The 18,949-nt window shown below is 42.8% G+C and overlaps 1 protein-coding gene across 1 annotated transcript in view; it reads left to right on the top strand.

The window, feature by feature from the left end:
- LRP1B (LDL receptor related protein 1B) overlaps positions 1-18,949 on the top strand; it is a 796,682-nt gene that overhangs the window by 547,358 nt on the left and 230,375 nt on the right. Inside the window, exons 30-32 of the mRNA XM_066621533.1 lie at positions 5,740-5,914; positions 7,223-7,317; positions 11,196-11,345. Of these exons, the coding sequence (XP_066477630.1) occupies positions 5,740-5,914; positions 7,223-7,317; positions 11,196-11,345 (420 nt within the window). The remainder of the gene's footprint in view (positions 1-5,739; positions 5,915-7,222; positions 7,318-11,195; positions 11,346-18,949) is intronic.

The following is an 18,949-nucleotide window of genomic DNA, read 5'->3' as shown; positions in this document are numbered from 1 at the left end:
TGTATTGATGTAATTTTTGCGTGTATTTTGATATATTGGTCAGTGTCCATTATGTTTGAAAATATTGATCTGTACTGTTATTTGGATGTTGGGGTTGGAAAGTGGATTGTAGCTCTCTTTGTGGTGCTTGAACCCAGCAAAATAAGAAATTTCACATCAACTTTCTAGAGCTGTTCTCCATCTTCAAAGTGCTAGGATCCTTCTTACCATTATTCACAGATCATGTAGTTCAGATTCTAATGGACTAAAAAGCAGACATGAAGTACATAACCAAACAGGTGGCATAACACTGAAAAGCCTATGTTCCTTGGTATGCACAGTTTGGAGTTGGTGCATTCAATACTATATCACCACTATTTCTATTCATCTAGTTAAAGCGGAGGTTTCCAATCTTTACAAGAGAGTTGGGACCTCAGTAAGTAGTTGCAGGGAGCGGGGCAGTGGCAATTTCTGGGATCAGATTGCTGCTGAGAAAATAGGCAGTTTCCCACTTACCAGGGGGTTGTGCTGGCCCTTTGGAGGGTGCACATGGCCTGGTAGTCCCCTCTGCAAGCCTTCTGTGCCTCAATAGGTCACTGCTGTGATTGTGGCCTGCTTCCAGTTTTGCAACAAAAGAAGTACTGTTGCCACCATCACATCTCCTCCCTTCTTAAGAATATAAGAGCCCTGCTGGATCAGACCATAGACCCATCTAGTCCAGCTTCCTGTATCTCACAGTGGTCCACCAGAAGCCTCAGGGAGCACACAAGACAACAAGAGACCTGCATCCTGGTGCCATTCTTTGCATTCTGAGGTAGCCTACTTCTAAAATCAGAGGTTGCACATACTTATGGCTTGTAACCCTACAAATTTCCTACAGAAATTTGTCTAATCCCCTTTTAAAGGCACCCAGACCATCACCATCACCAGACCATGGTACCATGTGCCATCACCACATCCTTTGGCAAGGAGTTCCACAGACTAATTACACACTGGGTAAAGAAATATTTACTTCTGTCTGTTCTCACTCTCCCAACACTCAATTTTAGTGGATATCCCCTGGTTCTGGTATTGTGTGAGGGAAAAGAACATCCCTCTATCCACTCTATCCAACCCCTGCATAATTTTGTACGTCTCAATCATGTCCCCCCTCAGGTACCTTTTTTTTAGACTGAAGACCCCCAAATGTTGTAGTCTTTCCTCGTAAAAGTAGTGCCCCAGCCCAGTAATCATTTTAGTCACTCTCTTCTGCACCTTTTTCATTTCCACTGCATCCTTTTTGAGATGTGGTGACCAGAACTGGACACAGTACTTCAGGCGTGGCCTTACAATCGATTTGTACAATGGCATTATAATATTAGCCATTTTATTCTCAATACCTTTTCTAATTATCCCAAGCATAGAATTGACCTTCTTCACCGCCGCCCCACATTGGGTTGAAACTCTTATCGAGCTATCCACCAACACCCCAAGATCCCTCTCCTGATCTGTCACAGACAGCTCAGAACCCATTAGTCTATATGTATTTATTTTTTGCCCCAATGTGCATTACTTTACCGTTTTGCTGCCCATTCTGCCAGTTTGGAGAGTCCTTCTGGAAGTCCTCACAATGTCTTCTGGTTTTCACCATTCAGAAAAGTTTGGTATCATCCACATACTTGGCCACCTCACTGCTTAACCCTGTCTCCAGGTCATTTATGAACAGGTTGAAAAGCACTGGTCCCAGGACAGATCTTTGGGGCACACCACTTTCCACCTCTCTCCATTGTGAAAACTGCCCATTGTTACCCGCTCTCTGTTCCCTGGTCTTCCACCAGTTTCTAATCCATGAGAGGACCTGCTCTCTGATTGTGGGGTTTTCTCATCAGCCTTTGGTGAGGGACGTGTATAATACCTTCTGAAAATCCAGATATATAATATCTACAGGCAAGGCCTATTAGAGGAATTTTATCAGGGGGTACAAAGTTTCTTCTGGGCCCCTTCTCAAAGGTGGGGGCAATGGGAGCAGGCAGACCAGGTGGGACAAAAATAGGGCAGGGAAAGGGTGCTGACAGCCACAATAGTCTTTGGAGCCCAAGTCTACTAGGCTTCTAGATGCACAATCCAGGTCTACCTGACCATGTGGCATTGGCAGCTAGATAAAGTAATATTGAAAACCAAACACACTCCTAAGTCTTTCTAAAACCTTTGAAATATAGAAAATCAATTGCAGAAAATTACCATCATTGTATTTAGGCTCACATTAGAATGGACCAAAATGAACTTCTGCAGCAGCTGTAGCCCCACAGCTGGGTCCCTGAGCTTCTATACACTCCTCCACGGTTATGGGATCCACAATCCAAAGAGCATTCCTGGACCTGGTGTGCATGGCTTGCAGCAGCAGTTAATACTGCATGCACGTGGTTGTGCCCTGGCATCATGCACAGGCAGCGAGTTCAGGTGAGATAAGAAAATGACAGATCCCAGGAACTTTCTGGGCCCCCTCCTTTGGCTCCTGGGCCCCCTTTCTGATCCTCGGCCCGGGTACAAATTGCCCCCTTTACCCCCCTCTCCTAGGCCCTGTCTACAGGTTCTCCCACTTCTAGATGCCTGTTGACCTTTTCAAAGAATTCTAAAAGGTTTGTGAAGCAAGACTTACCCTTACAAAAGTCATGGTAATTCTCCCTCAGCAAGTCTTGTTCATCTATGCATGTTAAAATTTTATGCTTGATGAGACATTCCACCATCTTACCTGGTATAGATGTTAGGCTGATTAGCCTGTAGTTTCTCAGGTCCCCTTTCCTTCCCTTTTTAAAGATTGGCATTACATTTGCTATCCTCCAATCCTCTGGTACAATGGCCTTTTTAAGGGACAAGTTGCATATTTAAGTCAAGAGATCAGCAACTTCATTCTTCGATTTCTTAATAAGTTTTGGGTGGATGCCATCAGGGTCCAGTGATTAATTGATCTTTAATTTGTCAATTAGGTCTGAAATGTCTTCTCTTTTAACCTCTATCCAACTTAATTCCTTGGTCAGGAGGGGCCATTCAGGCAGTGGTATATACCCAAGGTCTTCTGCCACGACAGATGCAAAAAACTCAATTAATTTCTTCTATCTCCAATGTCTTCTTTTATCTCCCCTTTCCCTCCCTCGCCATCCAGAGGGCCAACCGCTTCTCTGGCGTGTTTCCTGCTTCTAACTTATTTAAAGGATATTTTATTATTAAGGGGGTAGCCACCATTTCCCACTGACTGATGTCACAACACCCCAGTTTGGAAACTTCTTAGTTAAGGTATCAAACCAGTTAGCAGATGATGTCAGCAGAATGGAAAACAAGTGGTTTCTGCAAGTCGAGCTTTCACACGGAGGTCTTCCAGTCCTCAGTTAACCACTGGTGTCACCCTCACTTGTTTGCCATGACCTACAACAGAGAGTGCCAGGAATTCTGCAGTCAAGCTGGATATGACTGTGACTGAACAAAGACTACAAAGAATGTCATGTTGCCTTCATAGCTGTTGTTCTTTGAGTGGTCATCTATGCAAACTATCAGGTAGTATACTGATACTACCTCTGCACATCTGGTTCCAATTGCAGGATATCCTTTCAAATGCTATAGTTTCAGCTTAAGGGACGTTCTTCCTTAAGTGATGAACTGATGGGTGGGGCATTGTTCCCATCTTCTTCCAATGAAAGCAGCCACCACTAAATGTATAGCCCAATTCTACTAGCACATTGTGCCACCAGAACAAGCATTCTGGCAGCACAACATTCTTTCCAGCTGTTGCAAAATGCAACCTGCTGGAGCATGCAGTCTGACTATGGTTACTATTTTAATGAAAGGTCTTGGTTTTATCTTGTCCCCTGCACTTTTGTTGCTGCTTTACCATTTTATTTGTATTGTTAATTTTTAATTATATTCTGCTTCAGGATTTTGATTGCGAAGCAATCAATAAGCTGCTAACAAGTTAATAGCATAGAGGGTAGAGGGGTTAATTCTCTTTTACAAACTAATATTTTTTTCTTCATGCATGATAAGTTCCCTGAGTATGCAGAAACCTTTCATTGTCTGTAACTGGGCATGTTTTATTGCCCAGTCAATTAGCACCAGTTCAGCATATTTGCTTGCTGAAGGAATCATATAAACAGAGAATGGCCAACACTTTTGAAACTTCCTTGTGAGTTTCTAAGTATCTGACTGGAAACAGAATGCTGGTCTCCATGGACATTGTTCTATGAGTGCAAAGCAGTTCTTAAATTCATTGTCCTTGCCACTCATTTTTCTCACAATGCAATTCAGTGTTGAGAGAATAAATTTGTACATCAGTGACCTTTTATCTATGACCTACACCAAGGGACTAAACACAAAATACTAACATAAATTTGAATCTAAAATTTATGTTTGTATTCCAAGATTTGTTTGGTCTTTTCACAACATTTTACAGCAAACCGATTTAGTACTTTGCCATAAGCTCAGTTACTGCAGTCAGTGCCGTCACGAGGGTTTGTGTCTCCTGGTGCAGGATGCTAGCATGTCACGCCGTGTGAGATGGGTGTAGTGATGCACCATTGCCCCGTTCCACTAATTGTTGTGCTATAACTTTTGATACAATAGAGATTGTTTCAACACAGTTTGTTTCATTGCATTCTGCATGAAAATACTCATCGCATGATATATAAAATGATGGAATTATTCAAAATACCAAGATTTTAAAATTTTGGTCAGTAGTGGTGTCACCCCCCCATGTGCATCACCTGGTATGGCCCGCACCACCGAACCTGCCTAGTGATGCCACTGACTGCAGTTGTATGATTAACAATTTCTGTCTAATTAAAGAAAATTTATAATATTTCTTCATTTCAGTTTCCCTCTCAACAACTGTTAGTTTGGTACTGATTTGACATTTATACCATGAAGCAGAGGTTTTCAAACTGGGGCATCACGACGCCCCAGTCTCAGGGCCCTGGCCTCTTTGGCCTTAAGGAGCGGGGGCAGCCAAGGAGACAGGGAGGATTGCGCCACTCAGGGGGCTTCAGGGGCTTGGCTGCACCTACCACAGCCTCCTGCAGCCTCCTGGGGGCGCAGAGAGCCCTGCGCGGCTCTCTGCAGGGCTCCCCGAGGCTTCCAAAGTGAAAGTGGGGTGATCGCGCCCCACCTCTGCTAAACCAGAAGTAGAGCACGATCGCTCCACTTTCACTTCTGATGGGGCTGCAGGGACTGGCTCCCTACAGCAGCCGTCCCTGGGTGCGGGGAGCCCTGTGTGAGCCTCTGCAAGGCTCCTCAGGTCAGCAGCAGTGAAAGTGGAGCAATCGCACTCCACTTCCGGTTTTGCAGAGGCAGAGCGCAGTCGCTCACTTTCAGTGCTGCTGACCTGTGGAGCCCTGCAGAGGCTCACTCAGGGCTCCCTGCACCCATGGACGGCTGCTGCAGCAACTGGTGAGTGCACCCCAGTCCCTGCAGCCCCCCTGAGCGGCGCGAACCTGGGGATTGCTTTGCTGCCTTCCCCCTGCCCCCACTGCCTCCCCCCGCCCCCGCAAGGACTTACTGCAGGTTTCAAACTCTGGGAGAGTTTGAAAACCGCAGCCAGAAAGAACCGTTTGAACTATTTTAAACAATATAAATGAAATGGCAACTTTCTTATAGCTGTTGATAACAATTTGAAGTGTCCTTAAGGATAGATAATTCGTTTTGGAAAGACAATATGGAAAACACTATTATAATGAATGAAAATCTACTGGCAGATCATTTAGGTAACTACTTTTAATATTTTATATTTTGCAGACATTCAGAGCATTCGGGGATTGGCTGTGGACTGGTTGTCACGTAATTTATACTGGATTAGCTCAGAATTTGATGAAACACAAATCAATGTGGCACGTTTAGATGGCTCTTTAAAAACATCAATTATACATGGAATTGATAAGCCCCAGTGTCTTGCTGTTCACCCAGCTAAAGGGTAAAGTTTCACTATTTGTTGTCCTTTGTTTTTATGGTTTTAGCTGCTGTTTTTAGGTCTATTTATGCTACTGTGGTTTAATGCTGATTTTATTATTTACGTATATGTCATGTAGTAAACTGCCTTACCCATCAGGTTTTGTTACCTAGGAAAGGATGGTATATACATTCACAGATAAAGTATAATTATTTATAATTTTTTTAGAGGTGTTTTAGAGGTGTTTTTAGATTGTGAGCCCTTTTGGGACAGGGAGCCATTAGATATTTGATTTTCTCTGTAAACCGCTTTATGAACTTTCTGTTGAGAAGCGATATATAAATACTGTTAATAATAATAATAATAATAATAATTTTCACCAGTACATACATTTCACTGTAAATGTAAACTTTCTGTGTATGAAAATCATTTGCATTTGTCAGTTACAGTACTGGCAGTGAATTCAGGTAATATAGAGAGTCCCCGTTTCTCTTGTATGCCCCCTACCTTCTACCATGTAGATAACTCCCTGTGGGAGCCAAAGCCTCCAGGTTGATGGTGGCCAGTTGGGAATAGATCCAGTTCACAAAATGTATTCCCCTCAAAAAGGGTGAAGTGAAAAAATAATGTGAGTAGGGTTTGTGTATAGACCTTGGTTCCTATAGGGCAGAGCAGTCCAACTTTCGGCAGATGGGGGGCTTGACCCGTGTGTGACCCCTGGCTGTGCCCAGAAGTAATTTAAGGTGATACGATGATGTCACCACCAATTCTGTGTTCTGAGCCTGCCACAGTCATTTGGGAGGCTCAGAACACAAGCAGTGGAGGTGGGTGCGGCAGGGCTTTTAAATTTCAGCCTCTTCTCCAAAGGAGAAGCTGGAACAGCATGGCAGGGAGATCAAAAAGCTTCTGAAGTGGAAGGAGGTGGTGGGAAGGCTGTTGCTGGGCTTTTGGTGGCCATCTAAAGAGACTTGCGGACTGCATGCAGCCCACAGGCCTCATGTTGGACCATCATGCTATGGCAATCATCTGCCTAGTAATGGAGAGGTGTTTCCTCCATCATTCTATTGTAGTATTGGCCCCTGGTGAATGTATACTTCAGGGATGAATTGCTGGAAGAAACATGCATCTTTATAAAGCTAACTATTGGATTGAATGTTGAAAATTTTATGTAGCATTTTGTACAGATACAGTGGACATTTAGAATGCAGCGCATGATATTTTAGCATTTCTTCTATGACCAGACTTAGAAACTTTTTACTCATTTTTTTTAAAGATAGTAAACATATGTATCTTATTAACAGAATCCTATGCTTTCTTTTCTTTTTTATTAAGAAAACTATATTGGACTGATGGGAACACCATTAATGTGGCAAATATGGATGGCAGCAACAGCAAAATACTCTTCCAGAATCAAAAAGATCCTGTTGGTAAATACTGCTATGTTATATTTATTTTAATGTATTGTTATTTTGACATATATTTTCTTTAAATAAAATAAGCACTTCCTATGAAATATTAATGTTTATAATTTTTCAGAATGTTAAGAAAAAGAAACTTTCCAGAAGCCTGATAAACTTCCTGTTTTGAATGCCTACCTAACAACACAAAAGCGGGGAGGGGGCTTTCAAGCAATTTGAAGGTCACTGTTTATGGCTTTTGGGTTATGTTTGGCTTGGTTGAGTCACAAGGCTTAGATAATGGACAGTTTGGCTTGTATTAGATTGCTGGATTACAACATGTGATGTATTGAGCAGTGTGAGAGTTCTGTGGCTGTGGAAGCGTACAAGCTGAAGAGGTATTCTGATTGGGGAGAAAGAACAGAAGCAAGTGTAGAGGCACTGCAAACTCCACAGCAATAGAAATTTGTCATCCCAAAATTCAAAGCAGCTCTTAGAACAGCGATTTTAAAACTTTCATAAAATACATTTAAATTTTTCCAATCCAACTTGGTAATACTTGTGTCAATCCTCCTATCTTTAACTTTAGCCACTTATGAAAAAGGGGGGGGGGAAGAGTTGGGAGGAAAATCGCTCTTTCGTGCTTCTAATGTGATGTATATATGAATGTTATTTAATCTTTGCTTTGGTTGGTACAGTTTAGCCTACAAATATATTGAGGCTATTCAGATGTAACCATGGCTTGGCACTAGAAGCACAAGCTGGGACAAACCTTGGGGTCACATGTATTTTGCTCCCCTTCTCCCCCATCACTTTAAGCAACAGAGAAGTGCTGTAGCTCAGTGGCAGAGCACAGTTTTTGGATGCAGAAGGTCCCGGGTTCAAAGCTTGACAAAGGCCCAAATCCGAAACAACTTTCCAGCACTGGCATAGTGGTGCCAATGGGACATGTGCTGCATCCTACAGTTGGGTGGCACACATGGAAGCTTCCTCAAAGTAAGGGAATGTTTGTTCCCTTACTTCAGAGCTGCACTGCCCTTATGTCAGTGCTGGCAAGTGGGTTAGGATTGCACCCATAGTCAGGTAGGGATGGGAAATGTGCCTGTTTAAGGACCCAATCCTAAATGCTCTCAGCACCGGTACTGGGCTCCAGCACCAGGTGCCATAAACATACCATAAAGCACATTTACTGTACCGGGAGAGCAAGGAATGCCAGTGCTGGACTTGGGCCAGATGATGCTGAGCCCAGAGCCAGGAGGCCAACATCAGTTGAATGCCCACAGTAAGGTGCACTACCAAGCGGCGGTGCAGGGTTTTTGGGCAGGAGGGGAGGTATCCAGGGCAGGGGGAGGGTGCCTGCATCCCAAGCCACCTTACCTTCCTTGGCAGACAGCCAGCACTCCATTGACACAGGTAGAAAGGCTCTGGCCTTCTTGCTGGTGCTTTGGCAGTATGCTACATCACGCTGCTAGAACGCACTTGACAGCTGCTTTACAAAGCTGGCAGAATGTGTGTTCTGCTACTTCTAGCAGCCCATAGGATTGGGTTGTTCAACATTCCAAATTATACTGAGTGCAAACTGAAGAAAATTCAGCAGTACTTATCTATATTACGCTAGTGTTTGAGAAGAATGCAATCCTAAAATTAAAGGGTCATATTTTCCATCCTTTCAGAACTTACAGTAGTGAAATGCCTTAATTTTGTGGGTAAAATGTAAGAGACATTCTCCCATTTTAGACATATATACCTGCATGATCACAATATTTAAATGAGTCTTGTAACATGATTTGTTCAACATCAGTGATAGTTAGTGATGAAGGAAGAAGAGGAGTCACCCCCAAATTAATAACATACAAATAAGCATACGTGCTTGTAAACACATAATGTGTCAATATCCAGTCTTTTATTTATGTCAGATTTCAGTAAACAACTGAAATATTTAAAAGATTAAATTTCAGTCTAATTTCTTAATTTTATTTAACAGGTATGAGACACTCACAACCCAATGAATATGGGAGGCTTAAGAATGTCTCCAGTGTTTTGTTGTTTATCTCTTGAGCAGCTTGCTTAAAGCTGAATAATAGCTTGTGAGCAGTAATTGAAATTAGTTTTCATTATAGTTATAAATGGAAAAAGTCTGAATATTTATCAGGACCCAGCATGGTCCAAGGCAGGTCTGGATCAAGATCAGAGGAACAGATGTGGGTTCAAAGGCCAAAGGCAGGTTATGTGGTACAAATCAGGCAATGATGATGTTCTAAAACAGACAAGAAAATATCTGAGGGCCTTGAGGCAGACAACATGGTCCAAGACAGGCAGGCAGTCAGGTTCCAATAGATCCTTGAGCAGCTTCTCTCGAAGGCGGTGTTGGGGTCAGCCAGGTTGGGCACAGACTGAGGGCTGTGTCCATCAGAGGATCCACATGGCCAGGCCAAAACCTGATTCCTTGATGCTGGTGGCAATGGTCTTGCACCACCAAGAGGCAGCTGGGTGGGTGACTTAATGCAAGGCTTTGCTCTAGTTTCCTAGCAACCTGAGGCTGGTACTAGCTACTTTTAGTGGATAATTCCTCAGTGCTTGAGCATTTATATAATTACAAGTGGAGCCCCATTATTCGCAAGGGTTCTGTTCCTGAAGCCCTTCTAGGACCTCCAGAGGCCTTTCCAAGGCCTGTGGAGGCTACGCGCAGCCTCTGTGGGCCTCAGAAAGGCCCCTGAAAGCCTCAGAGGCCACTTCTCTGGAGGTGACTGAAGCTGTGCTCCAGTCGCCTCCAAAGGCTCTTATGAGGCCCATGGAGGCTGTGCACAGCCTCCATGGGCCTCCATATGGCCTCCGGAGATCCTAGAAGGTCTCTTCCAGTTTTTGGCCAAAAACCTGAAGTGCCTTTCTAGGATCTCCGGAGGCCATTGTGAGGCTCGTGGAGGAGGCTGCACACTGCCTCCACGGGCCTCAGAAGCGCCTCTGGAGGTGACTGGAGCAGAGCTCCATTCCCCTCCGGAAGGCTAAGGTGGGGCCAAGTCTGGCTCCAAGCAGGTCCTGGGGACCCGCATTGAGTCAGATTCGCAGTTAAAAATATGGCGAATAAAGAGGCTCCACCTGTAGTTGTCTGATGCTAGTGGAGCCACTATGGGTGTCATAAGTCATCTGACCCAGGTTGGTAACAACCTTCAGGATCTCTTTCCACCCTTATCAGGGTGGCACTGCGAAACAGCAAGACTCGGACTTCTCATAGCTACAAGTGGTTCCTGTGACACAAATCACTGTGTTTGGCTCATTTCGTCAGATTCTTTAGTTTCAGCTGCTGTTGGCATCTTCCAGCAGATGCGTATATCATGAAGAATATCATGTGCATTGTTGCTTAGGTTTTTGATTAGCTTTTTAAAAATGTACCCATAAGCTTCATATGGTTGATCGGCTTGTGTGTGTGTGTGTGTGTGTGTGTGTGTGTGTGTGTGTGGCTTAAAAATAAGAGGCCAACATATATTTTGCTTCCTTAAACATTACACCAATTCCTGGGTATATTTGGGGTGCTGATTCCAAAAATGGCATCCTTTTTGCCCAATCACGTCTAGTTTTGGAGATATAGTACAGCCTCTTTAGTGAATGGTTCAAGCAGCTTCCTCATGAGGAAGCATGGCTTCCTCATGAGGAAGCTGCTTGAAGCATTCACTAATAAGGCTATGCCATATCTCCAAAACTAGACGTGATAGGGCAAAACGGATGCCATTTTTGGAATCAGCACCCCAAATTCATATCAAACCACTCTAAAGTTTGGGAAAAACTTTTCTGACCCTCAATTTTGTAGTCCTGTAAAATAAGCACATTTTGCCTTCATGCAAGCAATCAAATAATATAAGTGTTTTAAATTGCTGTAAATACGCTTTATGTATTGTATACATTTATTTCAGGTTTATCTGTAGATTATGCCGAAAACAGGCTTTATTGGATCAGTTCAGGAAATGGAACCATAAACCGATGCAACTTGGATGGTGGCAGTTTTGAAGTACTAGATTCAATGAAAGAAGAACTAACAAAAGCTACAGCATTAACCATTATGGGTAAGTAAACATGGTTAGGATTCATCTGTTTGTTACTCTGCAGATGTGGATTAACTTGGAGAAGTTCTCTGATAATACAAACTTTCTGGTTAGTATATATTTTAACTGCATAAATATTTATTTTGAAGGTATCATCTTATGTTTTATTTTCTCTGTTTAAGTCTCAATTATTTTTTTAATGGACAAGACTTGATTGAGTTATACTTTGGAATTTTCAAGTAAATTCGATGGCATTGAAACTTCTAAATTAAGGCCATTTTGGAGATGTATGGTTCATCTGTGGGTGTCTCCTTCTGCTTGAGTATAATTGTGCATGTCCCTAAGGGTCAACAGTTCAGGGACCATGCAAATGTAACAATGTTAATTCATTAACCATACTTAAGGGATCTAGTTGATAGTTCTTGTAATAAGAATTGTTAAAAATTAAGGGGAGAAGGCCAGTGAAAAGAAGTTAAAGAAAAATGTCTTATTACAAAATTAAGAAAAGTGTAGCAATATGATATACATAAGCTTCAAAGCACTTCTAACTGCAGGTTAAGGTGCCTGGTTATCAACCGGGGTTAGGTCTGGTGCTGGCAAGTCTTAAACCATGGTTAAGATGCTGAGTGGAGCAAAAGGGACTTTTGCTGAAGAGAAGATACCACTCTGAAGATTGTCCCCAAGGCATATGCCTTGTTACAGTAGACTAGCCTTTAAAGTTCTAGAGTATTCTTACAGCATGGTGGAGAATTTAATTGTTTAAAAAAAATTATAATGTAAGTAGTGATGTATCATGACATGCTTCTAATACATGGAGTAGGAAAAAATGTTATCATATGAATGCTCATAGTTTCACCAGAAGTGAATCAGAGCCTTTGCATCAGTCAGTTCAGATGTTGTGCCAGACCACGTTTTAGTGCTATGTGAATGGGCTATGTGCTTCCATGATTCCTCCTCCCCTTGCATATTCTGATTTTCCTTTTCACCTCTGATGTTACTCCAAGCCATAGTTTGTCCTTACATTTAACAAGCTAAATAAACCATATTTTGCCTACAAACCATTGTAAGTTACAGTTTAAACTGGATTTGGAATCCTCTTAAAGTCAGATAGAAAATTCAGCTTCCAAGATGGGAAGGGGGTGGGCAGGATGGAGACACATGTAGCATAAAACTATTGTTTTGCATTACATCTGAAGTGATGCTTTTTCTAAGTAATTTAAGCAATTTTTCTAAAGTTAAATTGTGATAACTGATTTGTTTCTTAAAGCTGAAATGAGAAGGCTCAGTATTCTGCTCCTCTTATCTGAACAGTCATAGATTTTTGTTAAAACAATTGTGCTTGCCTATCATATATCCAGGATGCATTTATAGTGATGGCTTGAGCTGCATACATTTATATGAGTATGTCTAATATAGAAATTTATGCAGCTCTTTTGAAGGACTGCTAAAGTGGAATTCAGTGAACTTTCTGAGCTTTTGCCAGAACTAACAAAACTTATGGCCTCAGCGTGCTACAATTTTCTGTAAAAAGTATTAAGCATAGTATGAGGAGTATATTTAGTTATTAATGACCCAATTCTATCTTCATTCCGCCTACAGGGTGCAGTGGCGCCAACACAGGTTCCGCTGCATCCTGCAGGCTGGCTGGGGATCATAGAGCTACAGAGAGGTAAGTAAACAAAATTCTTATTTACCTACTCTGCCACACCATTGTTTCCAATAATTCTACTCAGATCTGCATCAGCTCGTTGGCTGTCAGAAGTCTAAGTGAACTCAAGGAGAAATGTTGAGGCCATAGGATATCAACTGTGCCACTGCTGTGAAAAACCACCCCTGTCCTCGAATATGCCTTCCAGGGGCCCTGATTCTCCCTCTCACTGCTCCACAGCCCACCTCCCATTCCAACTTACTTGCTACAGTGGTGGCTGGACACTCTTGTGGCATTTGTGTATGGCTGCAGGCCTTTCACACTGGAGGCCCCATTGCACACATTGTAGCAGCTGCAGTGCCAAATCAGTGGGCCTTCCATTGATGATGATGATGAGGATTAACAGTATTTATATACTGCTTTTCAACAAAAAGTTCACAAAGCGGTTTACAGAGAAAATCAAATAACTAAATGGCTCCCTGTCCCAATAGGGCTCACAATCTAAAAAGATGCAAAAGAACACCAGCAGACAGCCACTAGAAAAGACACTGCTGGGGTGAGGAGGGCCAGTTACTCTCCCCCTGCTAAATATAAGAGGAGCACCCACTTGAAAAAGTGCTTCTTGCTCAGTTAGCAGGGGCTAACTGATGGAACACTCATTTTGTCAGTGAAAGGAGCTCATAAAATTGGGCTGTCAGCATCACAGTAATCAGTTGAAAACATTTCCAGATATATTTTAACTTTAAAACCAATGTGCCTACTATTTTTCCAGTTAGGTCATCTTGTTTGGTTGCATATGAAAAATATGATGTGTGAAAGTGTTAGGTTGTACATGCTTCACTGTAAATTACACACAGTCTGAAGAGTCTCCAGCATAGGTGTTACAAGGAAACATAGTATTTATTATGAATTCAGCTCCTAATTAATGCAAGCATCTAGACACACAATCCACTTACCGAAGTGAATACATTACTTGAAAATTAGCTACATAAATTAATCTTCAGATTCTAAATTCAGTGAAACCTTTTTTAAAATCAATACACGTGCTACCTTTTATAAGTTGCTGTTGGTAGTCTTTAACAAGTAGGAGTTGTAAGGATAGTTATATCTTAGTAATAATCATCATTTATATAACAAACCGTGCAATCCTAACCGGCGCTGGAACAGGCAGGCTAATAGGCCTGCGCTATATCTAGTGCAGGTTGAGTGCGGGCCAGGATGCAACTTGGAGTAATGGGGCTAATGCCCCCTTACTCTGAGCAGCCCCAGCCAGCCCTATAGGTCTACTCGGATTTGCACCAGCAAATTGCTGGTGCAAATCCTAGTGGCCTGTGTAAGGCAGTCTGGGTCAAGGACAGGGGATAGGATCTGGTTGGATCCCCCCAGGCTGGTCCATCCACCAGCCTGCCGTCCCCCCACTCAAGATGTCCCCATCCTGCCCTTGCCAAACCCCCACACTGGCCTAGGGAGGCCAGCACCACTGCCTTTGTTGGCATGAAGGCTGGATCTGGCCTCCATGAGCTAGTGCATGTCCTTGCACCAGCCCAGCCAACTTACAAGGAGGTGCAAATGTTTGTCTTACAGCACATATGTGACGCTCCTGGGTCAGTGCAAGGGACATGCTCCAGCCCAATAAGTGCCTAGGATTGCACTCTAAAAATGTTCACAATTATTCACATACATTATGTTGTTTCAACAGTTACAATAATCTTGTGAGGTAGTTCTGACGTATTAAAATTTTGCAGAGCTTCACTCCCCCACTCATTGCATGCAAGTGGAGGCAAATTTGCCTTTTCCTCCATTGGAAAGGAATACTGTGGCATTGTAATGGTGTTTCCAGATTTTGGGATGTTTAAGCATCCCAGTGTCAGAGTTGAAATTAAAGCTAACTAAAGCACACATTCTAAGTTTGAGCCTTCGCAAGCAATAAGCATTATCTCTTGCAAAGGCTCTAAAGTGCCAACAAAACATTGAGCATTGCCTACTACTGACTACTTGGAAAATCCTTTTGCAGGGTACATTCATTATCATCTTGACACACAAACACATCTTGTCACAAACATTTGAGCACAAGAACCCAATATTTCAAGCTCATCTGGTTAAAAGTGTTACCACACTTGTTAGTTGTACATGTGAGAACAATTACCTGTTTTACTGAAATGTGCACTTTAGGGACTGTGCAGACTTGCAGATCAATCCTAAAGAATTTGGCTTTTGCAAAGGACAAGGAAGTCAGAAAATAACATATGCCTGCACCTTTATTGGGGAGATACTCATAGAGGAAGAGCAAATAAAGAATGAGAATGCTGTCGATTAAAACATCAGTGATATTTACAGTAATTTTGCTTATAAAATGGTACTAGACCTAGCAAACACCGGTTTGGGGGGGGGGATTTACTCTGCTCCTTGAAAGATGAAGGGGAACAAGAGGAAGAGTAGAAATAAAAAGTGGAGTGACATGAATGTTATGGAGATTAGAGTGTTTATCCAGGAGGCAAGCAGATCTTTGGAAAAACAAAACTCTAGGGCAAACAAGTGAGGGATAGAGAAAATCAATGATTAAATGCAGAAATAGGAACTCTAGTTGGGGCACAGAGATGCAGCTGTGATTTGACTTGCAATAATAAAGGAGTACATTTTAAAACATGCATGCATAGTATTTCTTAGAGGATTTTGTTTTTAACAAACAGGTCATCAATTCACTAATTTTGGTGAAGGAGCTTGCTTGCTACCATATAGCATTTCTAATGAGTACTCTAACTAATTCCTCTGACCTTGGAGGAAATGACTCAAAAATAAAATCACAAAGATTCTACAGGACCTTAAAGAATTTGTTAGAAGGATCCAAGGGAGTTTGGAGCAAAGTCTCTGGGCTTTTTCTGTAAGTGATTTAAAGTTAGACTTAAGACATAGATTTAGCACAAAATCTTAGAACAAAGATTTGACACAAAGGCTAAGAACATAGCCTAAGGACAGGGTGCCCAAACCCTGGCCCTGGTGCCACTTGCAGCCCTTGGGGGCTTCCAATCTGGCCCACAGGGAGCCCCCAGTCTCCAGCGAGCCTGTGGCCTTCTAGAGACTTGCTGGAGCCCATGCTGGCCCGACACAGTTGCTTTCAGTGTGAGGGTGACTGTTTGACCGCTTGTGTGAGCTGTGGGATGAGGGTTCCCTCCACTGCTTGCTGTTTCATCTCTGTGATGCAGCAGTGGCAGTGAAGGAAAGGTCAGCCTTGCTTTGTGCAAGGCCTTTTATTGGCCTCGAGCTACTGCAAAACCTTCATTCATTCATATAAGTTCCATCTCTAATATATTCATTTATGTAAATTTATTCAAATTTGAAATGTAAATTAATTCTTTTTTTCCTGGCCCCTGACACAGTGTCAGAGAGATGATGTGGCCCTCCTACCAAAATGTTTGGACACCCCTGCCTAAGGACATACACTTTGGACAGACAAGAGTGAAGAACAATAAATCTGTCGCCAATTAACTGCATGCAGGTATCTGAAAAACAGAGAAGAGGGTCAATGGCTGGGGTATCCATACATTACACAAGGCATGTTTCCATACCTTGAGGAAGCCTCTGTAACTGTCCCACCACCACAGGATGCAGTGCACACCTCATTGGCACGGCTGCACTGGCACTGGAAAATTGGATAGGATTGAGCCCTGAGGCATTTGTGATGAGCTGGAACTTGGAACTAGGAAGGGAATAGTTCCATGGCCAAGCCAAAGAACTTTCCCTTAAGAATGAAGTGTTGTTTCCAGCCCAGTCCTATGAAGGATTGAACTGTTGGGCGGAGTGCATTACAACAGTGGAAGTGACTTCAGCTGTCATAAAATGGTTGCCAGTGGCACGTGTAGTGTTCCATCAGCATCACTACAAGAGGCAATAGGACTGCAGTCCCATCACCAGACCCAGCTGTATTCATCACACCCACCTGGAGGCAGAAGGTGAAGGGCAGGGAGGGGGAGAACTGAGAGTGAAAATGAGTGGGGAGGAACCAGGGGTGGGGAGAAGGTGGGAAGAGGTAGATATGGTGGCAATGGCTCACACAGGATCCTATTCCCTCCTTTTTGAAGCTCCCCACCCCAGCGGCCTAGCTACTGAGCATGTAGCCCGGTGCAAAGCTCAAAATGATGCCCCGGAAGTGATGTCACAACTGGAAGTGACATCACGCCTGGGCTTTTTAAAAAGTGCAAATTGGGGGGAAACCTGCCTCCTCCCCCCTGCAGTTCACCACTCACTTGATCTGCCATCTCCCCCCAGCCAGTGGCATAGCTAAGGTATCTTAGCTATGGGAGCCAGGGTGCTATAGTGGTTTGGGAGGTGGACTTAGACCTGGAAGATCCAGGTTCGAATCCCCCTCAGCCACGAAGCTTCCTGAGTGAAGTTGGGCCAGTCACTTTCTCTCAGCCTCACCTACCTCACAGGTTGTTGTGAGGACAAAAGGAGGGGAACAGCTGTGTACACCGCCCTGAGGTCTTTGGAGGAAGGGTGGTGTAAAAATGTGAAAAATAAAATAAATAAAATAAATCTATCTGTTCACTGGGATCAAAGAAGATTTTGTAGTCCCCTCATGACAAAACCAAATTTAATTAAGTAAATAAATAAAAAGTGTGCTGCTTATTGGTTAGAGACACTGTGCTGGGATGAAGAGGGACTGTTATTCTCTCTCTGCTAAATATAAGAGAAGCACCACTTGAAAAAGTGCCTCTTTACCAGTTACCAGGACTAGCTGTATTATGATACATGGAAATGAGAGCTGACTCTTATTAACACCTTCTTGGTTCCATGCTGTAGCATAATAACATCTCGTTGGCTGTCAGAACAATCAGTCTCTTACGTCAGTTTTGAGTTAAATAAATCTACTTTTTGTTTCTTAAGGGAGTTGTTTTTGTTTTCTGGTTAATTGGCAATAGCTTTTGATAGACTAGAGATATTCTAACGTGGTTTGTTTCATTGCATTCTTCAGTAAATTTCCTTTCCAATGATATATAACATGATGGTATTATTCATACAAACCAAGATTTTCACAATTTTGGACACTGTTGTTAAGCTCAGCTTGTTGCCCCCCTAAAGCTTGTTGCCCAGTGCAACTGCTACCCCCTCCACCCCCTTAGCTATGCCACTGCCCCAGCCCTTTGCACTCCTCTGTCATACGCCATCAAAAGTGTTGCTGGGTGTCCAAAGAAACCCATAAGTGCTCCTTACCAGAAGGAAAGTGTAAATATTTTGTACTTGCATCTCATTTGTCCTCAGGTTGTCTCTCCACCACTGAATACAACTTACAACTTTTTGGCACAGCTGGTGGGAGATAGGATTGTGGCCTAAGAAGCTATCAGACCAATCAACTAACCATATACTCTTTATACTCAACCTTATATGTTGTGGGCCCTCTTTTTGCATTTGGTCACTTCACTGTATTCATCAGATGCTTAGAATAGGGGAAACAAAGGTGTTGCTTGAGTTTTGAAATAGCTCAAGGAGAATGGGTGGCTTAGTTCCAGTGGAAATCAAGAAATAGGCAGGGCCTTAAAGAATTTAAGGGGAAATGGTAAAAAGCAAGAAATAAGCTAATGGCAGGTACAACTCCTAAATGTGTTGTTGAGTGGCAGATAAATTTCTCAGAAATCAGCTGGTGTGAAAATGCAGTAACACAATACATCAGGTACTTGAGAGTACCTCCTCTCAAGCATGAGTCAACTGGGGTGCTCAATTTGGGGGTCTCTGGATAAAGCTTTGGGGGGGAACATAGCAAAAACATTATCCTGTGACCCAGCAGGTGTTTATTTCTTTGTCCTCCAAATTTGTGAGGTTTGAGTCCTTTGGTGGACTTAAATTACCTCCTCCTTCTCGACTGCTTATTACTGCTAGATTTCTGTGGTGTTCAGTGGAAAATTATCCCTTTCACAGTCTGAATACATGGAGCCTTTGGGGCTGATTCAGTGCATGTTTACTGTTTAGTAATCCCTCTGAG

Source organism: Tiliqua scincoides, chromosome 1 (assembly GCF_035046505.1).
Source record: "Tiliqua scincoides isolate rTilSci1 chromosome 1, rTilSci1.hap2, whole genome shotgun sequence".
Classification (NCBI taxonomy): Eukaryota; Metazoa; Chordata; class Lepidosauria; order Squamata; family Scincidae; genus Tiliqua; species Tiliqua scincoides.
This window is presented reverse-complemented; position numbering and strand designations above follow the sequence as displayed.